The sequence below is a fragment of the Equus caballus genome, chromosome 16 (genome assembly GCF_041296265.1).
Source record: "Equus caballus isolate H_3958 breed thoroughbred chromosome 16, TB-T2T, whole genome shotgun sequence".
Classification (NCBI taxonomy): Eukaryota; Metazoa; Chordata; class Mammalia; order Perissodactyla; family Equidae; genus Equus; species Equus caballus.
In genome coordinates this window covers 98,448,686-98,469,540 of record NC_091699.1, presented here as the reverse complement: position 1 = coordinate 98,469,540, position 20,855 = coordinate 98,448,686, and the positions used below count along the sequence as shown (strand labels likewise).

At 42.0% G+C, this 20,855-nt stretch overlaps 1 protein-coding gene across 39 annotated transcripts in view; it reads left to right on the top strand.

The window, feature by feature from the left end:
- Positions 1-20,855, top strand: part of PLCH1 (phospholipase C eta 1) — a 208,936-nt gene that overhangs the window by 131,256 nt on the left and 56,825 nt on the right. For all 39 annotated transcript variants that reach the window (XM_023621163.2, XM_070239200.1, XM_070239183.1 and 36 more), the window contains 3 exons: positions 4,095-4,188; positions 5,813-6,016; positions 20,565-20,685. In XM_023621163.2, the coding sequence (XP_023476931.2) occupies positions 4,095-4,188; positions 5,813-6,016; positions 20,565-20,685 (419 nt within the window). The remainder of the gene's footprint in view (positions 1-4,094; positions 4,189-5,812; positions 6,017-20,564; positions 20,686-20,855) is intronic.

Here is a 20,855-nt window from a genome sequence, read left to right as displayed (position 1 = left end):
ACCAAATAAATAATACACAAAGTGATGAGCGTGGAAAGATTGGGACCTGTAGGTTGGCAGGGAATGGAGGAAGATCCACAGAGACCAGGCGTGGTGAAGTGTTGCTGTGCCGAGGACGGAGGGAGGCCCTCAGAACTGGCAGAAAGACAGAGAAAGACTATCAAATTAATGACCAGAAACAGGTCCTGTGAAGAGGACTGAATTCAGAATGGTGTCAGACTTCTCAACAGCCATTCTGGAAGCCATGAGACACAGAGGCAACGATTTCTGACCTGGGATCTCCTTCTCGGCTCAACTGTCAACCAAATGTGTGTGTGGAATAAACACGCACAGGAGCACACACAAAACACAGGCAAGAAATAAAGAAGTGATTTACTTCTTGAGTGCTCTTTGGCAAGAGTGACAGAAGGAAGCCGGGACAGGAGCTGAATAAAGTTCTAGAACTCTGCCAGCCTGGAATAAGGACCTTTACAGAGGAAAAAAACGGAATTCATGGATTATCCATTGCCTTTGGTTTTGTGGAAAATCATGCTGGGAGACTGTTAGAGTCATTGGGAAGAATTTGTGATAAGGACATTAAAAATTAACCAAATGGACTGGAATTGCAGTATTTGACAAATTAGAAAAATCTCTGTGAAAAGAAACATAATCATACGACAGACTCAGTGTTCAGCATTTCCTTAGAATAATTTACACACTGAATAGTAATTTAATAAAAATTAAGATATAACCACATAAGATGGGTAGAGGGAGAAAGTTAGGTTTGTTGGCTCCAGAGAGCTAAATCTCTATATAATGTAATAAAAAATCTACAGGTAATGTTTAAAGTATACGAAAGAGAAAAATGGCATCAGTAACATAATAATTAGGAATAGAAAGACTCATTCCAAAAGAAACACATATCTAGAAATATTGTCATTATTTCCTTTGGAGAGTGGTGCTGTGTATAGAAGGGGAGATCTGTGTCTTAGTTTTGACTTATTTAATTATGGATGTATTACTTTGATAAAATAAATTGGAAAGAGTTTAGTAATATTAAAATCTTCTGTAGTTTATGCTATGATTTTGTGTTGCATGTGCTTCGGGAATCACAGCTATAAGAAATACAGTTATTTACTCCTGACTTTGTTTCAAAATTTTGTACTCCCTGGAAAAGCTTTGCTACAAAACTTATAAGAAGTTTGGGGATAAAAAGCTAGTGTCAGAATACAAATATTTTATAGATTCGTGACCTTGGTTTCTACAGTTAGTCCATCTGAAGTGGATCGAACTTTCACATGAGGGCCAGTGTCTTTCTCTTTGGGATGAGATTAAAGAACTAGAGTAAACAAGGAACAGAGAAGGGAGTCCCTTCTGGATTAGTCAAAGAGGTCAAATTATAATAACTGATTTGAAAGTTGCAAAAATTTCAAAAGTTAAGGTTTAGGAATTTCAGCTATACTGTAAAAGCAATGAGTTTTGAAAGTAAGCATTTCAATTTTTCAGTGGAAATAAGGAAAAGCATCCAGACAACAGGTGTAATGTAAACGAAAAACCTTTGGACTTGAAGTTGGAAGGTCAGATGGGAACTGTGGATCTGCCTCTTACTGGTTTTATGACTCCAGCTGAGACAGTTAACCTTTCTCAGCATCAGTTTTCCAATCTATAACATGGGGATAAAAGTGGTAATTTACAAGCCTGTTGTAAGAACTATTTAGGATTATGTGTTTAAAAGCTCTTTATGAACTGCACAACATTGACTACATTATATAAAAGAGTCATTATTAAAATAAATCAAGTTTTCCCTAAGTTCTTTTGGCACCAGCTGCCTCGTAAAGAAAGCACAGTCCTCAGTGTTGGAGGAGCAGGCGGCAAACAGAACTTTCCAGTGAACTCCTTGGGAAACCGGGCCAGAGCCGGGAGAAGCTGCGTGCTTCCCCCGTGATCAACTGTGTCAGCGGGAAGCAGAGCAAGGAGGAAAGGACGGTGCCCAGCACTCACCTGTGCTGGACCTTGATTCCTGCAGTAAAACCCTCGTTAACCTTTTAAGTGAGGTCTAAAGAATTCAGTTGTGTGAAGTGTAGGATTTTGCTGTTGGGAGGTAAGGAAACGAGACCAGGGGTGGGGGCTGATTGACTCCTGCATTTCAATTTGCATTATTAGGAGGTTTTACTGTATTTCACCAAATTAATCCTTAGTACTTGAATTCTGGTAGGCAGTGGATTATTTCCCATTAATTCTTAAACGGTTCCCAGAAGACTATGAGCTTCCTAGGAAACCTACTAATATTTTCACAATTTGATGCTTCTTGCTTACATGTTCCGCTTTGTATCTTGAATGAGTAACATGTTGTCTGCTCATCTGCACTTAGCTCCATCCCAGGATGACAGCTTTTTGTTGTTTGGCTTTTTATTTTATTTTATTTTTTTTTTAAAGATTTTATTTTTTCCTTTTTCTCCCCAAAGCCCCCCGGTACATAGTTGTGTATTCTTCGTTGTGGGTTCCTCTAGTTGTGGCATGTGGGACGCCGCCTCAGCGTGGTCTGACGAGCAGTGCCATGTCCGCGCCCAGGATTCGAACCGACGAAACACTGGGCCGCCTGCAGCGGAGCGCGCGAACTTAACCACTCGGCCACGGGGCCAGCCCCAGTTGTTTGGCTTTTTAGATCTCATGGGCTCCTGGCAAACCACCGGAGTGCACGTCAAGGCCCCACATCTCTGAGCAAATAGCCTCATAAACCAGATGATTGCAGTGTAAACTCAGTCTCCTGTGGCTCATACAATTTTTATCAGTATGGTTCTTTTTATTTTGTGAGAAATTACTTATCTTTCAGAATGCATATGATAAATCTCTCTGGCTTATAGGAGACAAATTCACAAGCTGCTCGAAATCTGACAGGTTAGTCAAGTCCATGCAGGTGGTGTGGTTTCACTTACGGTATTTCCTGGTGGTGTCTGGTGATGTAGGCCTCTGAGTTGAGTGAGAACTATAAACCTTACTCAAAGGATGCATCAGCTATTATGCAGCTAGTCTGAAAAAAAGAAAAGCATTCTGTGCTCTTTCACACTGGCAAAAAATAGTCATGTAAAAGAGCTTCCCCCTGCAAATCTTTTAAATGTTATTAAATAGACTATTTAGGAGAATTAGATTTCACTAAAACATAAGTATTGAACCTAAGAGATAAAGGAATCTCTGAGAAATATCACTGAAATAGGAAATACTGGCTCACCAGTTCTCTCCTTCTATTGTTATTGGTTAGTGTATGTAAATATCATTGTTAGGTTGTAGGGCTGAATGGATTTTTAATGAAAATATCGCATTCTTTATGTTGCTATTTAAGTGAAGAAATTATTCCTGAAGAGTTTACTTTTCCTAGTGACACTAAGTCTGTAATGTTCATGGAGCAGCCTTGAGAGAGACTCAGTAATAACAGCGTACGTGGCTTTTTTATTCTTACAAATATTGATTCATTTAATGCTCACAGCTGCCTTACAAAGTAGACACAGAGAAGGTGAGAGACATACTCAGCATCACCTCGAACAAAAGGAGCTTGCTGATTTCTCTGTTGTGATTTTCCGCCTCACCTAGCTTTTGGTTTTTACTTTCTCATACTGACCTCTGTCTCCTGGAATCTGTGCTCGCCGTTCAGTGGAAGGATCTACTGATAGACACACACCTGGGGGACTTACCCAGAGCATTCTGTTTTGGTTGGGAATCATTTTCTTTCTGCATATATTTACGAGTAGCAAACTCCAGTATTTGTGTAGAAAACGTTAATTTTGCAGATAGTGAGTCGCTTATAGAGAGTGAATTTTTGGCAGTGGATTTGCACTGATTATTGATTTGATTTTGTTGATTTTATGGCTTCGTGGAGAATATTTGTCCAGCAGTGGCAGGGCTGTTTTCATGATTAAATCTGAAAGATGCGTCAGAAAGTTGAGATAGTGACCATTTTCCAAAGAGAAAGTATCTATAACACTAGTGACCCCAAACACTGCTCATTTAACCACTTTGCACTGTGTCGAGAATGCTTAAAAAGTCAGTCTACCTTTTTAGCACAGAGGAAAATATTTCATGAAATAGCAAGTACTCTACTAATGTTCTGTTTCGTTTAGATGAATAATGTGACAACAGACTATTGTCTTGACATCATAAGGAAATTTGAAGTTTCAGAAGAAAATAAGGCGAAAAATGTTCTTGGCATAGAAGGTAAAGTAACCAGTATTCTTAATTTCTCATTTCTCAAGTCAGTCCACTGAGTTAAAGTCTAGCGAGGTTTGCAGGAAACGAAATCAGGAGATAGCTATGGAATTATGGATGATGCCAATGAGACCCACAGCAGACACTTATTTTCCTGCAAAACAGATGCTGTGATACTGCTATTTCTCTTACTTTTGCGATGACGATGTGCATTTTCCACTCCAAGCAAGTCAACTTGATGCCACTATGTATGATAAATACCCAGAAATATTTGGACTTTTCTCAAATGGCTAAGTTTTGGAAATAGCCTCAAGCTGGTAATTTCATGAAGGGAAATTTGTTCCTAAAATCAGTAATCTATGAAACGAGTAACTTGCATGTAAATGTGTTTCTTTAAAAATGTTGGCAACAGACTTGATTTACCTGGTTGGTAGCGGTGGAGAGGTTGTTGGAACCACAAATGTCTTTAATATAATGAACTTATTTTATAGTTGAGGAAGGTGAGGCTCAAAGAAGTAAGTGGTTTGCCCACAAATTTATATACTCAGAGTCTAGCTGCTAGGATTTCCCATAAATAATATGAATATAGCTGCATGTGTGTATAAGTTATGTGTATTTAAAATCTGTGGGAAAATAAACAGGTCCCAGCAGAACAGATCACCACCCATGGCCACAGGTCATCTTCCCGACTTGACTGTGGCCTCCGGTCCCCTGGACAGGGTCAGCGTGGACAAGGGATATAAATAACACATATCATTTAAAACCATTTTAAAAACAACCAGAGAAGATACAATAATTTGGACCTTTTCTTTAATAAGAAATGAATCTTTTCCTTGCTGGGACCTTAAGAGATGGAATTAAACATGATTTCTAAGTTCTAGCCGTAAAGGTGGGCGTGAAGAAACCCTGCAGAGTCTCAGAGGGTGTTTACAGATAACGTTTTAGACACAATTTTTGAAGGCTTGAAACGATTTGCCCTAATAATTGTCCCACTTAGGTCCTTGTGGGGCTTTCCCGTATTTGTGTGCATACGAGTGAGTGCCTCTTCTACCCAGGCACTATGTTTTGAAAAACTGGTAGGGTTTCTGCAGTCTTTAAGCACTGTTTCACAGCCATCAAATGTGCTGGCTATTAACAGCATCTTCCCAAACCAATTTCATAGTCAGACAATCAAACCCTGAATTTGGCCGTGCGTGCCCTTTGACCTGCTGCCTGACATGGCGCTGGCCGGGCTGTTTTTCAGGCCAGTGTGATAACCAGTAGGTTGCCGGCTGATGGGATCAGTGTTCCACTTAGAGTAAACATGGCTGGCACCACATCATTGGGCCACACTGCATAGTCACAGCCTGATCCAGTGGCTGCTGGGGAGCTGGGCAGCAAGCCCCCCTCACCCGCTCAGTCAAAATTGAAAAGCCTGTGTTTCTGTGGGTTATGTTTAAACTGCTACTCCCCAAAGTGGCGTTTCAGTTTTTGACACTGTTTGGCCTGAAGCCAACCTCACATTGCCCAGTGTCCCTGCAGAGGCGCCCTGTGGGTGGACGAGACCCTCCCTCGGAGCCTCTGACCTCTGCTGCCCCTGTCGGGCACTGCATAACTGTCTCTGAAGCTACAGCACCTGCTCTCTCTCCCGAAGGCTTCACCAGCTTCATGCGCAGCCCGGCCTGTGATGTGTTCAACCCGCTGCACCACGAGGTCTTCCAGGACATGGAGCAGCCACTGTGCAACTACTACATCGCCTCCTCCCATAACACCTACCTGACCGGGGACCAGCTGCTGTCGCAGTCCCGGGCGGACATGTATGCACGCGTGCTGCAGGAGGGCTGCCGCTGCGTGGAAGGTAGGGCTGGGCTGTGGGGCGTCCAGTGCGAATAACACAGACTGGGAAATGGGTTCACTAGTCAGACCTGTGTCTGCTCCTGTAAGGCCGCTCTTGGCTCATAATGCTCTCTGGGGCCCCTTAACCTTGATTAGGAGGGAGAGAGAGAGGTTCTACAGTGGTGAAGTGCGCCTGAAAAATGAGGATAAAAATGAACCTTTTCTTAGAAAGATTTTTTTTTCTTTATGAAAATTTTTTATTACCAAACTTAGAATTTGGAAATTTTCCCTTTTGAGTTTTCAATTTTCAGAAGTATATATGTGTTTTTTATTTTATTTTATTATATTGGGGTCATAATAGTTTATAACATTATGAAATTTCAGTTGTACATTATTATTTGTCACCATATAAATCTGCCCCTTTACCCTTTATGCCCATGCCTTTCCCCTCTGGTCACCACTAATCTATTCTCTTTGTCTATGTGTTTATCTTCCACATATAAGTGGAATCATATGATGTTTGTCTTTTTCTATCTGGCTTATTTCACTTAACGTAATACTCTCAAGGTACATCTATATTGTTGGAAATGGGATAATTTTGTCTTTTTTTCTGACTGAGTAGTATTCCATTGTATATATATACTACATCTTCTTTATCCATTCATCAGTCAGTGGGTACTTGGGTTGCTTCCACGTCTTGGCTATTGTGAATAATGCTGCAATGAACACAGGGGTGCATAAGTCTCATTAAATGTTGATTTCAAGTTCTTTGGATGAATACCCAGTAGCGGGATAGTTGGGTTGTATGATATTTCTATTTTTAATTTTTTGAGCACTCTCCATACTGTTTTCCATAGTGGCTGTACTAGTGTGCATTCCCAGCAGCAGTGTATGAGGGTTCCGTTTTCTCCACATCCTCTCGAACATTTGTTGTTTTTTTATCTTGGTGACTATAGCCATTCTAACAGGTGTAAGGTGATATCTTAGTGTAGTTTTGATTTGAATTTCCCTGATGATTAGTGATGTTGAACATCATTTCATGTGTCTGTTGGTCATCTGTATATCTTCTTTGGAAAAATGTCAGTTCATATCCTCTGCCCATTTTTTTGGTTGGGTTGTTTGCTTTTTTATTGTTCAATTGTATGAGTTCTTTATATATTTTGAGATCAACCCCTTGTCAGTTATGATTTGCAAATATTTTCTCCCAGTTGGTGGGGTGTCTTTTCGTTTTGTTGATGTTTTCCTTTGCCTTGCAGAAGCTTTTTAGTCTGATGAAGTCCCTTTTGTTTATTTTTTCTTTTGTTTCCCTTGCCTGAGGAGACATGGTGTCCAAAAAGATGCTGCTAAGACTGATGTCAAAGAGTGTACTGCCTGTATTTTCTTCTAGAAGTGTTATGGTTTAACATATTACCTTCAAGTCATTAATCCATTTTGAGACAATTTCTGTGTATGGTGAAAGATAATGGTATACCTTCATTCTTTTACATGTGGCTGTCTGGTTTTCTCAACACCATTTATTGAAGAGACTTTCCTTTCTCCATTGTATGTTCTTGGCTCCTTTGTCAAAGATCAGCTGTCCGTAGATGTGTGGTTTTATTTCTGGGCTTTCAATTCTGTGCCATTGATCTGTGTGTCTGTTTTTGTACCAGTACCGGCTGATTACTACAGCTTTGTAGTATAATTTGAAGTTAGAGATTGTGATGCCTCCAGTTTTGTTCTTTTTTCTCAGGATTGCTTTGGCTGTTCAGGGTCTTTTGTTGCCCCACATGAAGTTTGGGATTCTTTGTTCTCTTTCTGTGAAGAATGTCACTGGGATTCTGATTGGGATTGCCTTGAGTCTGTAGATTGCTTTAGGTAGTATGGACATTTTAGCTATGTTTATTCTTCTGATCCATGTGCATGGAATATCTTTCCATTTATTTATGTCATCATCGATTTCTTTCAATAATGTCTTATAGTTTTTATAAGTCTTTCACTTCCTTGGTTAAACTTATTCCTAGATATTTTATTCTTTTTGTTGCGATTGTAAATGAGATTGTGTTCTTGAGTTCTCTTTCTGTTAGTTCCTTATTAGAGTATAGAAATGTCCCTGATTTTTGTAAGTTGATTTTTTACCCTGCAACCTTGCTGTGGTAGTTGATTATTTCTAATAGTTTTCTGATGGATTCTTTAGTATTTTCTATATGTAGTATCATGTCACCTGCAAACAGTGAGAGTTTCACTTCTTCATTGCCTATTTGGATTCCCTTTATTTCTTTTCCTTGCCTAATTGTTCTGGCCAAAACCTCTAGTACTATATTGAATAGGAGTGGTAAGAGTCTGCACCCTTGTCTTGTTCCTCTTCTCAGAGGGATGGCTTTCAGTTTTTCCCCACTGAATGTGATGTTGGCTGTGGGTTTGTCATTTTTGGCCTTTATTATGTTGAAGTGCTTTCCTTTTATACCCATTTTACTCAGAGTTTTTATCATAAATGGCTGTTGGATCTTGTCAAATGCTTTCTCTGCATCTATTGAGATGATCAGGATGTTTTTATTCCTCATTTTGTTAATGTGGTGTGTCACATTGATTGATTTGTGGATGTTGAACCATCCCTACGTCCCTGGTATAAATTCCACTGGATCATGATGTGTGATCTTTTAAATGTGTTGCCATATTTGGTTTACCAATATTTTGTTTAGCATTTTTGCATCTATGTTCATCAGTGATACTGGCCTTTAATTTTCCTCCTTTGTGTTGTCTTTGTCTGGCTTTGGGATCAGAGTGATGTTGGCCTCATAGAATGAGTTAGGAAGTGTTCTCCAATATTTTGGAATAGTTTGAGAAGGATAGGTGTTAAATCTTCGTTGAATGTTTGTTAGAATTCTCCAGAGAAGCCATCTGGTCCTAGACTTTTATTTTTTGGGAGGTGTTTGATTACTGTTTCAATCTCTTGTGATTGGTCTATTCAGATTCTCTATTTCTTCTTGACTCAGTTTTGGAAGCTTGTGTGAGCCTAAGAATTTATGCATTTCTTCTAGATTGTCCAATTTGTTGGCATATGGTTTTTCATAGTATTCTCTTATGATCACTTGTATTTCTGTGGTATCTGTTGTAAGTTCTCCTCTTTCATTTCTAATTTTATGCATTTGAGCCTTCTCTCTTTTTTTCTTAGTGAGTCTGGCTAAGGGTTTGTCAATTTTGTTTATCATCTCCAAGAACCAGCTCTTTGTTTCATTGGTCCTTTCTACTGGTTTTTTTTGGTTTCAATTTCATTTATTTCTGCTGTAATTTTTATTATTTCCCTCTTTCTGCTGACTTTGAGCTTTGTTTGTTCTTTTCCTAGTTCTGTTAAATGTAGTTTAAGATTACTTATTTGAGATTTTTGTTTGTTAAGGTGGTATTGCTATGAATTTCCCTCTTAAGACTGCTTTTGCTGTGCCCCATATGAGTTGGTATGGTGTCTTTTCATTCTGATTTGTCTCCAGATATTTTTTGATTTCTCCTTTAATTTCTTCTATGATCCATTTGTTGTTCAGTGGCATGTTGTTTAGTATCCACATATTTGTCTCTTCCCCAGCTTTTTTCTTGTAGTTGACTTCTAGTTGCATAGCATTATGGTCAGAAAATGTGCATGATGTGATTTCAGTCTTCTTACATTTATTGAGGCTTGCCTTGTTTCCCAACATATGATCTATCTTTGAGAATGTTCCATGTGCACTTGAGAAGAATGTGTATTGTGACTGTTTTTGGATGGAGTGTTCTATGTATATCTATTAAGTCCATCTGGTCTAATTTTTCATTTAAATCCACTGTTTCCTTGTTGACTTTCTGTCTGGATGATCTAGCCATTGATGTAAGTGGGGCATTAAGATCCCCTACTGTTATTGTGGTGTTGTTGTTAATATCTCCTTTTAGGTTTGTTAACAGTTGCTTTAAGTACTTTGGTGCTCCTATGTTGGGTGCATAGATATTGTTATGTCTTCTTGGTGGAATGTCCCTTTTATCATTATATACTGCTCTTTTTTGTCTCTCCTTGCTTGTCTCTTATCTTGAAGTCTACTTTGTCTGGTATAAGTATGGCAACACTTGCTTTCTTTTGTTTGCCATTAGCTTGGAGTATTGTCTTCCATCTCTTCACTCTGAGCCTGTGTTTGTCCTTAGAGCTGAGGTGTGTTTCCTGGAGGAAGCGTAGTGTTGAGTCTTGTTTTTAATGCATCCAGCTACTCTGTGTCTTTTTATTGGAGAATTCAATCCATTTACATTTAGAGTGATTATTGATTTATGAGGGCTTAAAGCTGCCATTTATCGCTCGTTTTCTGGTTGTTCTGTATTTCCATTGTTTCTCATCCTGTGTATTTCAGACTACCAATTCAGTTTGGTTCGTCTCTATGATGGTTTTCTCTTTATTTGTCATTTGTGTCTCTGTTCTGAATATTTGTTTAGTGGTTACTGTGAGGTTTGTATAAAAGATCTCATAAGTGAGATAGTCCATTTTATGATAGCCTCTTATTTCCTTAGTCTAAGGTTCCATCCCTTTCCTCTTACCCTTCTGAGTTATTGTTGTCACAACTTATTCCATCTTGTGTTGTGAGTTTGTGGTTAAAATGACACGATTATATTTATTTTTGATGTTTTCCTTCCCTTTATCTTTAATGTTGTAATTAAGTCTTTACTAACCTGTTCTGATAGAGAGCTGAAATGTTCTCATTTTGTCTGGCTATTTATCTCCTTGCTCATGAATCCTTTCTCTTTTTTTTTTTTTCAGGTATGAGGGACTTCTTGATCATTTCTTTTGCCGGGGGGAGTCTTGTGGCAATGAGCTCCCTCAGCGTTTGTTTATCTGGGAAAGCTTTTATTTTCCATCCTATCTAACAGATAGTTTCTCTGGATAGAGTATTCTTGACTGAAAGTTTTTGTCTTTCAGTATTTTGAATATGTAATTCCGCTTTCTCCCAGCCTGTAAGGTTTCTGCTGAGAAACCTGCTGAAAGCCTGATAGAGGTTCCTTTGTAGGGCTGTAATATTTTTTTCTTTGTCATTGACTTTTGTCAGTTTTACTATAATTTGACTCAGAGAAAGTCTTTTTACATTGATATAATTAGGAGTTCTATTACCTTCTTTTACTTGTAATTCCAGCCCCATCCCCAGGTTTGGGAAGTTCTCAGCTGTTATTTCTTTGAACAAGCTCTCTGCTCTCTTCTTCCTCTCTTCTCTCTCTTGAATACCTATATTCCTTATGTTGCATTTCCTAATTGAGTCAGATAATTCTTAGGGAATTTCATTTCCTTTTTGTCTTAGTTGTCTCTCCTCCTCTATCTGAAGCATTTCTATATTTCTGTCCTCCAGACTGCTAATTCTGTCCTCCATAATATCAGCTCTGTTTTAATGACTCCAGATTTTTTCTTCATCTCATTCATTGTGTTTTTCATCTCCAACATTTCTGATGGGTTTTTCTTTATAGTTTCAATCTCTTTTGTGAAAAATTCCCTTTGTTCATTAATTTTGTTCCTGATTTCATTAAACTATCTGTATTTTTTGTAACTTGTTGAGTTTTTTTATGATGGCTATTTTGAATTCTCTGTCATTTAGATTGTAAATTTCTGTGCCTTTAGGACTGATTTCTGGGTGCTTGTCATTTTCCTTCTGGTCTGGAGTATTAATATATTTCTTCATGCTATTTGATGGTGTGGATTTGTATTTTTGCATAGTTTTGGTATCTGGTTGCAGATTCCACCTGCCGCCACTCCTTCCACTGCCTCCCAGGGGTCCAGCACCTCTACCTTCAGATGTGTGGCTGTGTGGGTCTCTCCTACGTCTTTTGTATTGTATGAGTGTCCTCTGTTGGTTTATGAATGTCCTTTTTCTTTCATATTAGGGGGCAGAGTCTAAGGGACGAGCTCACTCTGCCATGATGCTGATATCACTTCCCTGGTAGTTTTACAGGTGAATTCTTTTAAACTTTCAAGGAGGAATTAATATGAATTAATATGAAGGCTCTCCTCCCTTTTACTCTTGCTCTTTTTTGTTCATTTTCTTCTTTCCTTTTTTAATGAAGGGCACACATCAACAGCCAGATAGAGAGATGCATAGGGTCAGGTCCTGAACAAAGGAGCTTCTCTCCTAGTGGAGCTTGGGACCTGGCACAGTGGCACGTGGAAGCGTTCTGGTTTCCCAGCCTGGAAGCTTCAGAAAGATAATTTTTGATTAAACAAATGGCAAAAATGGTTTTGGATAACTTTGTTTTCAAGGTGCTTCATGGTCTTTCAATCAGCTGACATTTATTAAATTTGTGTGGGCCCCTGGGGGTGAGGTAAGACATGGTTTCTGCTGCAAGTAGAATGGGTGGACAGTAGAAACTGTAGGATGGTGAGAATTACAGCAGCTGATTCACATGCAGGGTGGAGAAGTGGTGATATGGAGGGTGAAGCGTGAGGCAAAATGTGGTGAGAAATCTGGCAGCCTACAGAGGTCAACTGGGGTCAGTCGTAAAGGGTGTTCATGCTGGGGTGAAGAGTTTCAGCTTTAGCTTTTGGTAACAAGGGTGCAGTGAGTCATTTTAATATGTCAGTGATATGATTGGGCTCACGGTTGAGAAAGATGGACGGGCAGCAAGGGAGGAGCAGTGGGCTGTGAGGCTGAAGCGAGGAAGATGGTGGTCAGGCCGCTGCAGTGCTTCACAGCAAGGATGGGAAATGCCTGGACTGAGTGAGGAAGGTGGTGATTGTATGGACATTAAAGGAGTAAACTTGGTGAGACCTGGGGAGGCAAGTAAATGATGTGAGGAGGGAAGGGTTGGAACAAGTGACAATGCCACTGCACACGACAGGGGATCCCAGAGCAGTAATGAGTTCAGTTTCCCATCGGTTGAGTTTATGTGACTTTGAAACTTTAATGTGGACATTTTAATCCATCAGTTGGATAACAGTATCTGAACTCAGTGGGAACATCCAGGCAAGGTAGAGATTCCATAATTCTGAGTTTTCTATGTGGTAGTTAAAATTGTGAAAGTGTGCAAGATCCCTTAGAGAGAGGGGTGGAAAAGAGAACAAGACCTGAGACTTGAGTGAGCCAACATTTAGAAGTCAGAAGGACAGGGGAGCCAATGAAGTCAAGGAGCACAAAGTAGCTGCTGGACCCAAGGGATGAAATGGTTGAAAATGTCCCAAGCAGCAGAAAAGTCAGGTCAGGTGGACATGGAGCCTCCAGTCAGGGTGCACCTGACTGCTGGGTGGGTGTGGTGGCCTTTGCCCTACAGCTGTGGTGGCGCGTTGGTGGGAGGTGAGGGTAACTGATCTGTGGGTCAGTCACTCGGCATTTTTCTGCATTAGGTGAAGATTTGTTGGTACAGGTTGGGGAGGTTTTGAGGGGGAAATGAGGATACAGGTTTGTCAGATGGGATAAGGGGGAAGAGATTTTGAAAGGCTTCCTGCCTGGTAGCCTCTCTCCCCTCAGGATGGTGGGAGACAGCATCCTCCACTATGTGCGGGGGATGGGGGGTTGGCTTGCAGGCTTAAGAAGACCAGCCAACAGTGGGAAAGGAGTTGACAAGATAAATTGGGGATGGCCTAGCTAATTTCAAAAACAGTCTTTAAAAATATCATCTTTTTCTTGTGCAAAATCTGCATGCTGAGACTCCTGCCACCATTCCCAACAGGTTGGCTACAGGAGCAGAGAGGAGAGATTATAGGATGATCCAGCCTCTGGATTTGTTGGTCGTATAAAGCACCCTCACCGTGTTGGCGAGAGCTCTTTGAAGTAGCTGATGGTAGCTCTGTGGGTCTAGGGAAGGAGATGAGTGAATGAGGGAGCACAAAATGAGGTTGCGAGACTAACAGACTCAAAGAAATAGAAATGTGGAGGAAGTTGTCATCGCACATACAACAGACAAGAACAGATGGTTATTATTACAGGTGGGAAAGGGATACAGTTGATGACCATCTCCAGGGCATGTCGTGGCAGGCATGACTGAAGTAGAGAGAAGCTGGCGTTGAGGATGTTCAGGCTGAGATGGAGCAGATTCCCACATGGACTTTTCACCCGCAGTGGAGGCTGATAGGAGACTGAAAACTATAAACCAGACCCTTAAGTCCTAAGAGAAAGCCATAGAAAGACAATTGGAAGATGCCAGAAAGGTGGAGTTGGATAAAGTGAGGTTCAAAAGTGGGGGGTGGGGGGGGTTTAGGAGTGTAGGAGAACAATTGCAACAAAGGCCTGGGGGAGGCCTCCTGGTTCTGTGATTTATACAGTAAGCATCTGTGGAGAAAGGACCTGGTGACCCTCAGGGTGAGCTGGTTGTTAACAGGGTGGGGAGGTTGAGGGAGAATTGCACAGCCTGGTGATAAAAGAGAGTTTGTTGGAACGGAGAGTCCGTGGGCACAGGGCAGTTGCTTTGTGGGGCTCCCAGGAGTGGACTGGTGGAACAGTATAGAGAACGAACACAGCAGTGGGTGGCAGGATGCGACTGGAATCTGAGTGGGCCTTTCTTTGTCAGTTTGAAGAATTTTCTGCTACAAAAGTAGCAGATGTAACCTTGTAATAATAGTAGTGGTAAAGTGGTAGTAGTGTTATAAAGATAAATTGACATTTTAAAAAGTCGGGCGCTGGTGACTATCTGCACACAGGTCCGTTACGACCACCCCACAGTCGGCTCTCTGGAAACCTCTGCTGGGAGACATGGACGTGTAGACATAAGGGGACGCCTGCTGACAGTGGTGACTGACCATGGAGCAGCATAGGCAACTGAGTGATAAGATGCTTATAAAGGTTAACACGAAGAGGAACTTTTTGAGCAACAAAGGTGCCAGTCAGCCCTCTGCTGGCTCAGCACCCACCGTGTTTTCTTGTCTGACATTGTGGAGGCCCTGGCACACACCTTCCTCGAGCCGTAGGATGGTCACCATCATTTTAAATGGTGCCGCTTTCTGGGGCCAATTGTGGAAATGACTTGGCGACTCTGGGAAGCGAGTCGGTTCCCGCAGTTTTGCGTTTCGTCACCTGTGTCCTGTACTCTGTTTCTCTTGCTTTTCAGGTCCCTCAGGTGCCCAGTCTTCTCTGGTTTCTCTGTCCAAAATCTGTGTCCCACCCAAGCTTAGCCTGTTCCCATGATCAGTTGCTCATACTAATCTTCCAGCCTTGTTTGGGATGTTAAGAAGGAGAGTTATCTGATTAAGACAATTTATAGTCAGACACGAATGGTTTTCAGTCTTAGCGTTTTCAAAGGTCTTTTAATTTTAAAACGATAGCTTTCAGAAATGGTGTGCAGGAGATGGTACGAGCTCCAGCCTTCCCTTGTGTCTTCTTTCTTCCTGTCTGCTGGTCGCCAGAGTAGTAGGAAGAAGCAACTTTTCCCTCCTTGTCGAAAGCTGCCTGGTGCCTCATAGTCACGTCGGCCGAGAACACGCACAGCCATGGTGTAATTCTAAAGGTCGTGCCTCGAGGGTCTCCCTCGGCAGCTTCATCAGCAAGTCCCTCCTCTCCTATTTGGTTTGAGGTTCTTACTACTGGAGTAATCTATGACTGGACAGTGAAAGTCAAGCTACCATTTCTGGAAGGTTTTTTGAGGAGAGGAATTGTATTTTTCTGGGAGAATTGGTCAGCTTTGTACTTCATCTGTTTCTTGTTGGAAATTGTGGTTGTTTCTTGGCTTTGAATGAACTGTGGGAGGGAGAAGGGAGCCATCCCAGCTCTGCAGCCCTTTTGTGGGCTGGTTCTGACTAATACACTTCCACACATTCTCATTTAATTCCTACAACACTGAGGGAGTTGGAGTAACTTCCTTAAGAAGACACCCCACCTTGCAGGGATAAGTGGCTCAAGGTCCCACTGCTAGGGAGCTGGGATTTGAACCCCGGTCGTCTGACTCCCCCACTCCACTGTTCTCCAGGAACCCTGCCTGCTTTTTGGAGCAGCGAGTGCTGACAGACGTGACCAGCCCTGGGGAGCAGTGAGGGCCAGCAGGTCATGGGAGGAAGGCCTGAGAAGCGAGGTGCACACACTAGGGGAGGCTGGCTTCAGAAGAGGACTTTGCCTGTCTGGTGACAGGCCTGGCGTCTGAAGATTCAGATGTTCCTGAAGAGTTAGAATCTGCTGCCATGATCTTCTCTGCTCTCTTAACAATTCCTGTCGTCCTGTGATGTGAAGATCTTAGTTCCCATTTGAAGCTTGGACCTGGAGACACGGATGTATATACACCCAGAGGTGCTTTATCTACCTTGGGCCCAGATGAAGTTGTTTTTGTTCTTAAACAGCTGCCGCTGGCATTTGACTAGTCTGGTTTATAGAATGTAGCAGGTCATGGATTGAAAATTTCAGGTCCTGCAAATATTTTCCTGGAGAACCGTTTGCTGAATACGACATTAGAGATGGAGAGTCGTCATTCTGGACAGTTTCTTCGTGGCATTGTGACCTGAAGAAGGTCTCCACTCTCAGCCTTCTATTTTGATGATGATGTGTGCTCCATCTCCTTTAGTTCAGCTGCTGTCATGTCCTTGGTCGGATGGATGTGCAGTCATGGGGAAGACTAACAGGTCTTTTTTGGTGAAGTAGGCTTGTCAGCAAATCAAATTGATAACATTTGACGTGGGCTTTCATTCTCTTGATTTTCAGCCTGAGTTGCTTAATAAATATGGATGTTCTGTCCAGGGGATTTCCACTCATTATGGGGATGATGTTGCATTGTTGGTTGTGATCGGTTTACAGCCTTCCCTCTTATCTCTGGGCTTGCTATCAGGTGGAATGTTTCTAAATTCCAGCATGAAAAGCTGTCATGTTAGCTGCTCAGCCTTCAGAGCCGACAATGCTTTGTCAGAGTGCTTTGGGACCTCTACTGTGTGATCAAATGCCGGACCCCGGCTGTCTTGTGGCCAGGGGAATTGGGTAGAGGATTTCTACCTTGCCAACATCCCATTACAGTAATAGCTCTTACAGGAAACTTCAGTGCCCTTTGAATTTGGCTCTGAACGCCACAGGTTAGGATGCCACACCATCGGAAGGGTTGTCATTCTCATTAACAGACAGGTGTGCAGTCAGAACTAAAAAGCAAATGCAGGGAGAACCATCCTTGACCAAGATATTCCGCCTGTGTTACAAATATTAGCGAAAGGACACCTTCTTTCATGACCCATGTAGTTTTATGAGCAATTTTTATATGTCCATAATAATCAAGTCAGCATCGCATTACTTGTCTACTTTGCATTCTTTTGCAAAGATATTAGTTCATTTATGAGGAGCCCTGTTAGCCCCTTTCTTCTACACGATGGGACATCAGGATATAAATTGTTGAAGTTATTTATTTTGAAACATTTCTTCATCCTTTCCACACCTGTATCCAAAGGCAAATTATAGAATGTCAACTACACGTTAAAGGATGGATGGAGCTTCTCTTCTGAGAGGATGTCTGTGAACATTGGACCTCATTTGTAGGCCCAAAGGAACAGTGTAACGCTTGTAGTATAGTATATAGTATACAGTGTAACACTGTATGATGGTATAGGATGTGTACTGTGTAGTATAGTGCATAGTATACAGTGTAACACTGTATGATGGTATAGGATGTGCACTGTGTAGTGTAGTGCGCAGTGTAACACTGTGTGACGGTATAGGATGTGCACTGTGTAGTATAGTGCATAGTATACAGTGTAACACTGTATGATGGTATAGGATGTATACTGTATAGTGTAGTGTGCAGTAAACAGTGTAACACTGTATGATGGTATAGGATGTGTACTGTATAGTATAGTGTGTAGTGCTCAGTGTAACACCGTGTGATGGTATAGGATGTGCACTGTGTAGTGTAGTGCGCAGTGTAACACTGTGTGACGGTATAGGATGTGCACTGTGTAGTATAGTGCATAGTATACAGTGTAACACTGTATGATGGTATAGGATGTATACTGTATAGTGTAGTGTGCAGTAAACAGTGTAACACTGTATGATGGTACAGTATATATTCTGTATGGTATAGTGTATAGTATAAAACCTTTGTTCTTCTCTGCAGCATCTTTATTCTTAAACTTTTTTTCCAGTACTCCCATGGTATTAACTTTGGAAGTTCTTTACTCTTTTACCTTTTCCAATTTTTTCCCTATGGATATTTTAACAGCTATGTTTAATTGATTAATATAGGGAACTGTATTAGAGAACAGAACCAGTAGGACATATATGTAGATAGAGATATATGTCTATGTCTGATATATAGATCTCTCTCTATGGAGACAGAGATTGATTAATTTTAAGGAATTGGCTCACATGATCGATTGCGGGCGTTGATAAGTCTGAAATCTGTAATCTGTAGAGCAGGCCCAGCAGGCTAGAGACTTAGGGAGGAGGTGATGTTTCAGTCTTGAGGAGAATTCCTTTTTCTTCAGGAAACATCAGTCTTTGCTTTTAAGGCCTTCAACTGATTGGGTGAGGCCCACTCCCATTGTGGAGAATAATCTGCTTTACCCAAAGTTTACTGATTTAAGTGTTAATCACATCTAAAAAATATCTTCATAGCAACATCTAGACTGGAGTTTGACCAAACAACTGGGCATTGTAGCCTAGCCAAGTTGACGTAAAATTAGCCATTAAATCCATTTTGGCTATGGTAAAGAGTTTGAAAGTTGATAAGAAAGTGGAGATATCATCTCATCTGCAAAGCACACCTATAGGGAAGGTGCTACTAAACTAGAGAATAAGGGTGATCCCTGGACTGTGTGGCCCCAAGTAAAAGGCTGAGTGTCGAGTGACATTCCATTAGCCACATCCAACCTGCAGGATTGTTTATGTTTGACCCATATTGCTGTTTAAAAAATGGATTAATCATGAATAATTAGAAATTGGGGAAAATTGCAACGAGATCTAGATTTCTGACTTTTCTCAGATCTGGCCCTGGGTCCTTGTTCCTACCTGGCAGCGATTGGTTGGCAATGAGAAGCGGTTATGTCATCTCAACACGTTGGCTCCTGGCCGGCTGCTGCTCTTATGCTGCCTAGTGGTTCTTGTTGGTGTTCACGTTTGTGATCCCCTCTGTGAGGAAGGGCGATGTCCAGAGAGCCGCAGGATTCCACGGGGATCCTAGTTTTGCCTGGTTTGGGACTTAGATCAGCAAAGTGAGAGCGAAGAGGGGCATTTCACTTGACCTTGAAGGCATGAGGTGGGCCTGTGTGTGCGGAGCCTTTCTGACTGGAAGAGCAAGCCTGTGAGCTGAGGAGAAGCAAGGTCGACTCGTCAGCCGGGATCTAGGATGTGAATTAAGGCAATACCAGTTCCTTTAACAGTCACACCTAAAATCTCTGTGTCTTAAGACAACTGAAGCTCATGGCTTGCTTATGTGAAGCCCAAACAGGTGTTCCTAGGGGTGCATCTTTCTTTCAAGCAGTGACGTAGGGGTGTAGGCTCCTTGGATCTGTGGCCGTGCTGTCTCCAGCATGTGGCTTCTGCATCCCAGCACAGAGAGCATGGATGCTGTATGGGGCAGGGCTTCATGGACCAGGCCTAGAAGTGGTGTACATGGTTTCTGCCCATAGTCAATGGCCGTCCTGCTGCAAGGGAGGTGGGCAGTGTCACTGGTGTGTGCCAGGGCGAAAGAGAACACAGGTGGGGTGCGGGGTGCACAGCTAGCCAGTCCCTAGCACCAGAGGTGGGGCCTTGGGTTCAGCAGGCAGGGGCCACAGTAGGATATTTATTGACATAGTCAGCATGCAACACTGAGGCCGGGCTGTGTGTTGGATGCTGCCTTATGCACCAAATAGGCTTCCGAGCAGAGGAGCAATGTGTTGAAAGCAGCGTTTTGAGCAATTAGTCTGGGGGCCGAGCAAGGGAAGACAGACGCTTAGTGAGGGAGGACGGTGAGGAAGCCGGTGTCTTTCCCCAGCTGGGAGCCAGTGAGGCTGTTGCACATAGAACAATATCAGTATCATCAGTAACAATAATAGTTCCTATGTGCCATGCAGTGTTAGATGCATCTTTACGTGAACTTAGTCATCACTCAAACTTATGGTGTAAGTGCTGTTACCATTTCCTTTTGTAGATGGGAAGGCAGGGCTTTAAATGGTTAAATCATTTGCCCACATTCGCATCAATCTTGGCCGGGCCTGAGGATCTGCACTTAGTAAGTCAGTGTTATTTTATAACTACTGTGGAACTAATAAGGTGGAAATAAGTCTAATGGAAACATAATGAGTTTAAGTGAACAGTAACGAAAATCCTGTTCTTGTCAAGAGGGGTACTCGACTTATTAGAGGACCTCAGTAAACCGGAGAAACTGAGGAAGTGAAATGGGAGACATGGCCTGTTAAGGGCTGCCGCTGGGCTTTGGCACACCTGATGGATTTAAGTCAGTTTCAGTGGGAGTACCTGGTAAGTGCTAGGCTGCTTGTGAACGTGGCATCTTGTTAACTATTAGCCCTCAGAAACAGATCTTGTGTTACCTTTAATTCCTTAGTCTGATAGATATGCCAGAACACTCATTTCCCTGTTTGATGTCTTTGTCATGGCCATCATATGTATAATCTCAGATAATAAACGTAAAATGATATTTGTCTGATATTTCTGGAAATATTAGTAAATACCAGAAACTTGGTTGTTGACATAAAGTTCTGTTTTTGGCAGTTGACTGTTGGGATGGCCCAGATGGAGAGCCAGTCGTACATCACGGTTACACCCTGACCTCCAAGATCCTCTTCAGAGACGTCGTGGAGACCATCAACAAGCATGCCTTCGTGAAGAATGAGTGAGTAGAGCAGCCCTGGAGCCGAGGGGACTGATGCTCATGCGTGGCCTGGTGTCGTGTGGGGGCAGAACCACTTGCTCCTCCCTGCAGCCCTTGTCTTCCTTCCTCCTGCCCCAGGCGTCGCCTTCCTCCCCAACAACAAGCTGTGAGTGAGTAACATGGGCTCTGTG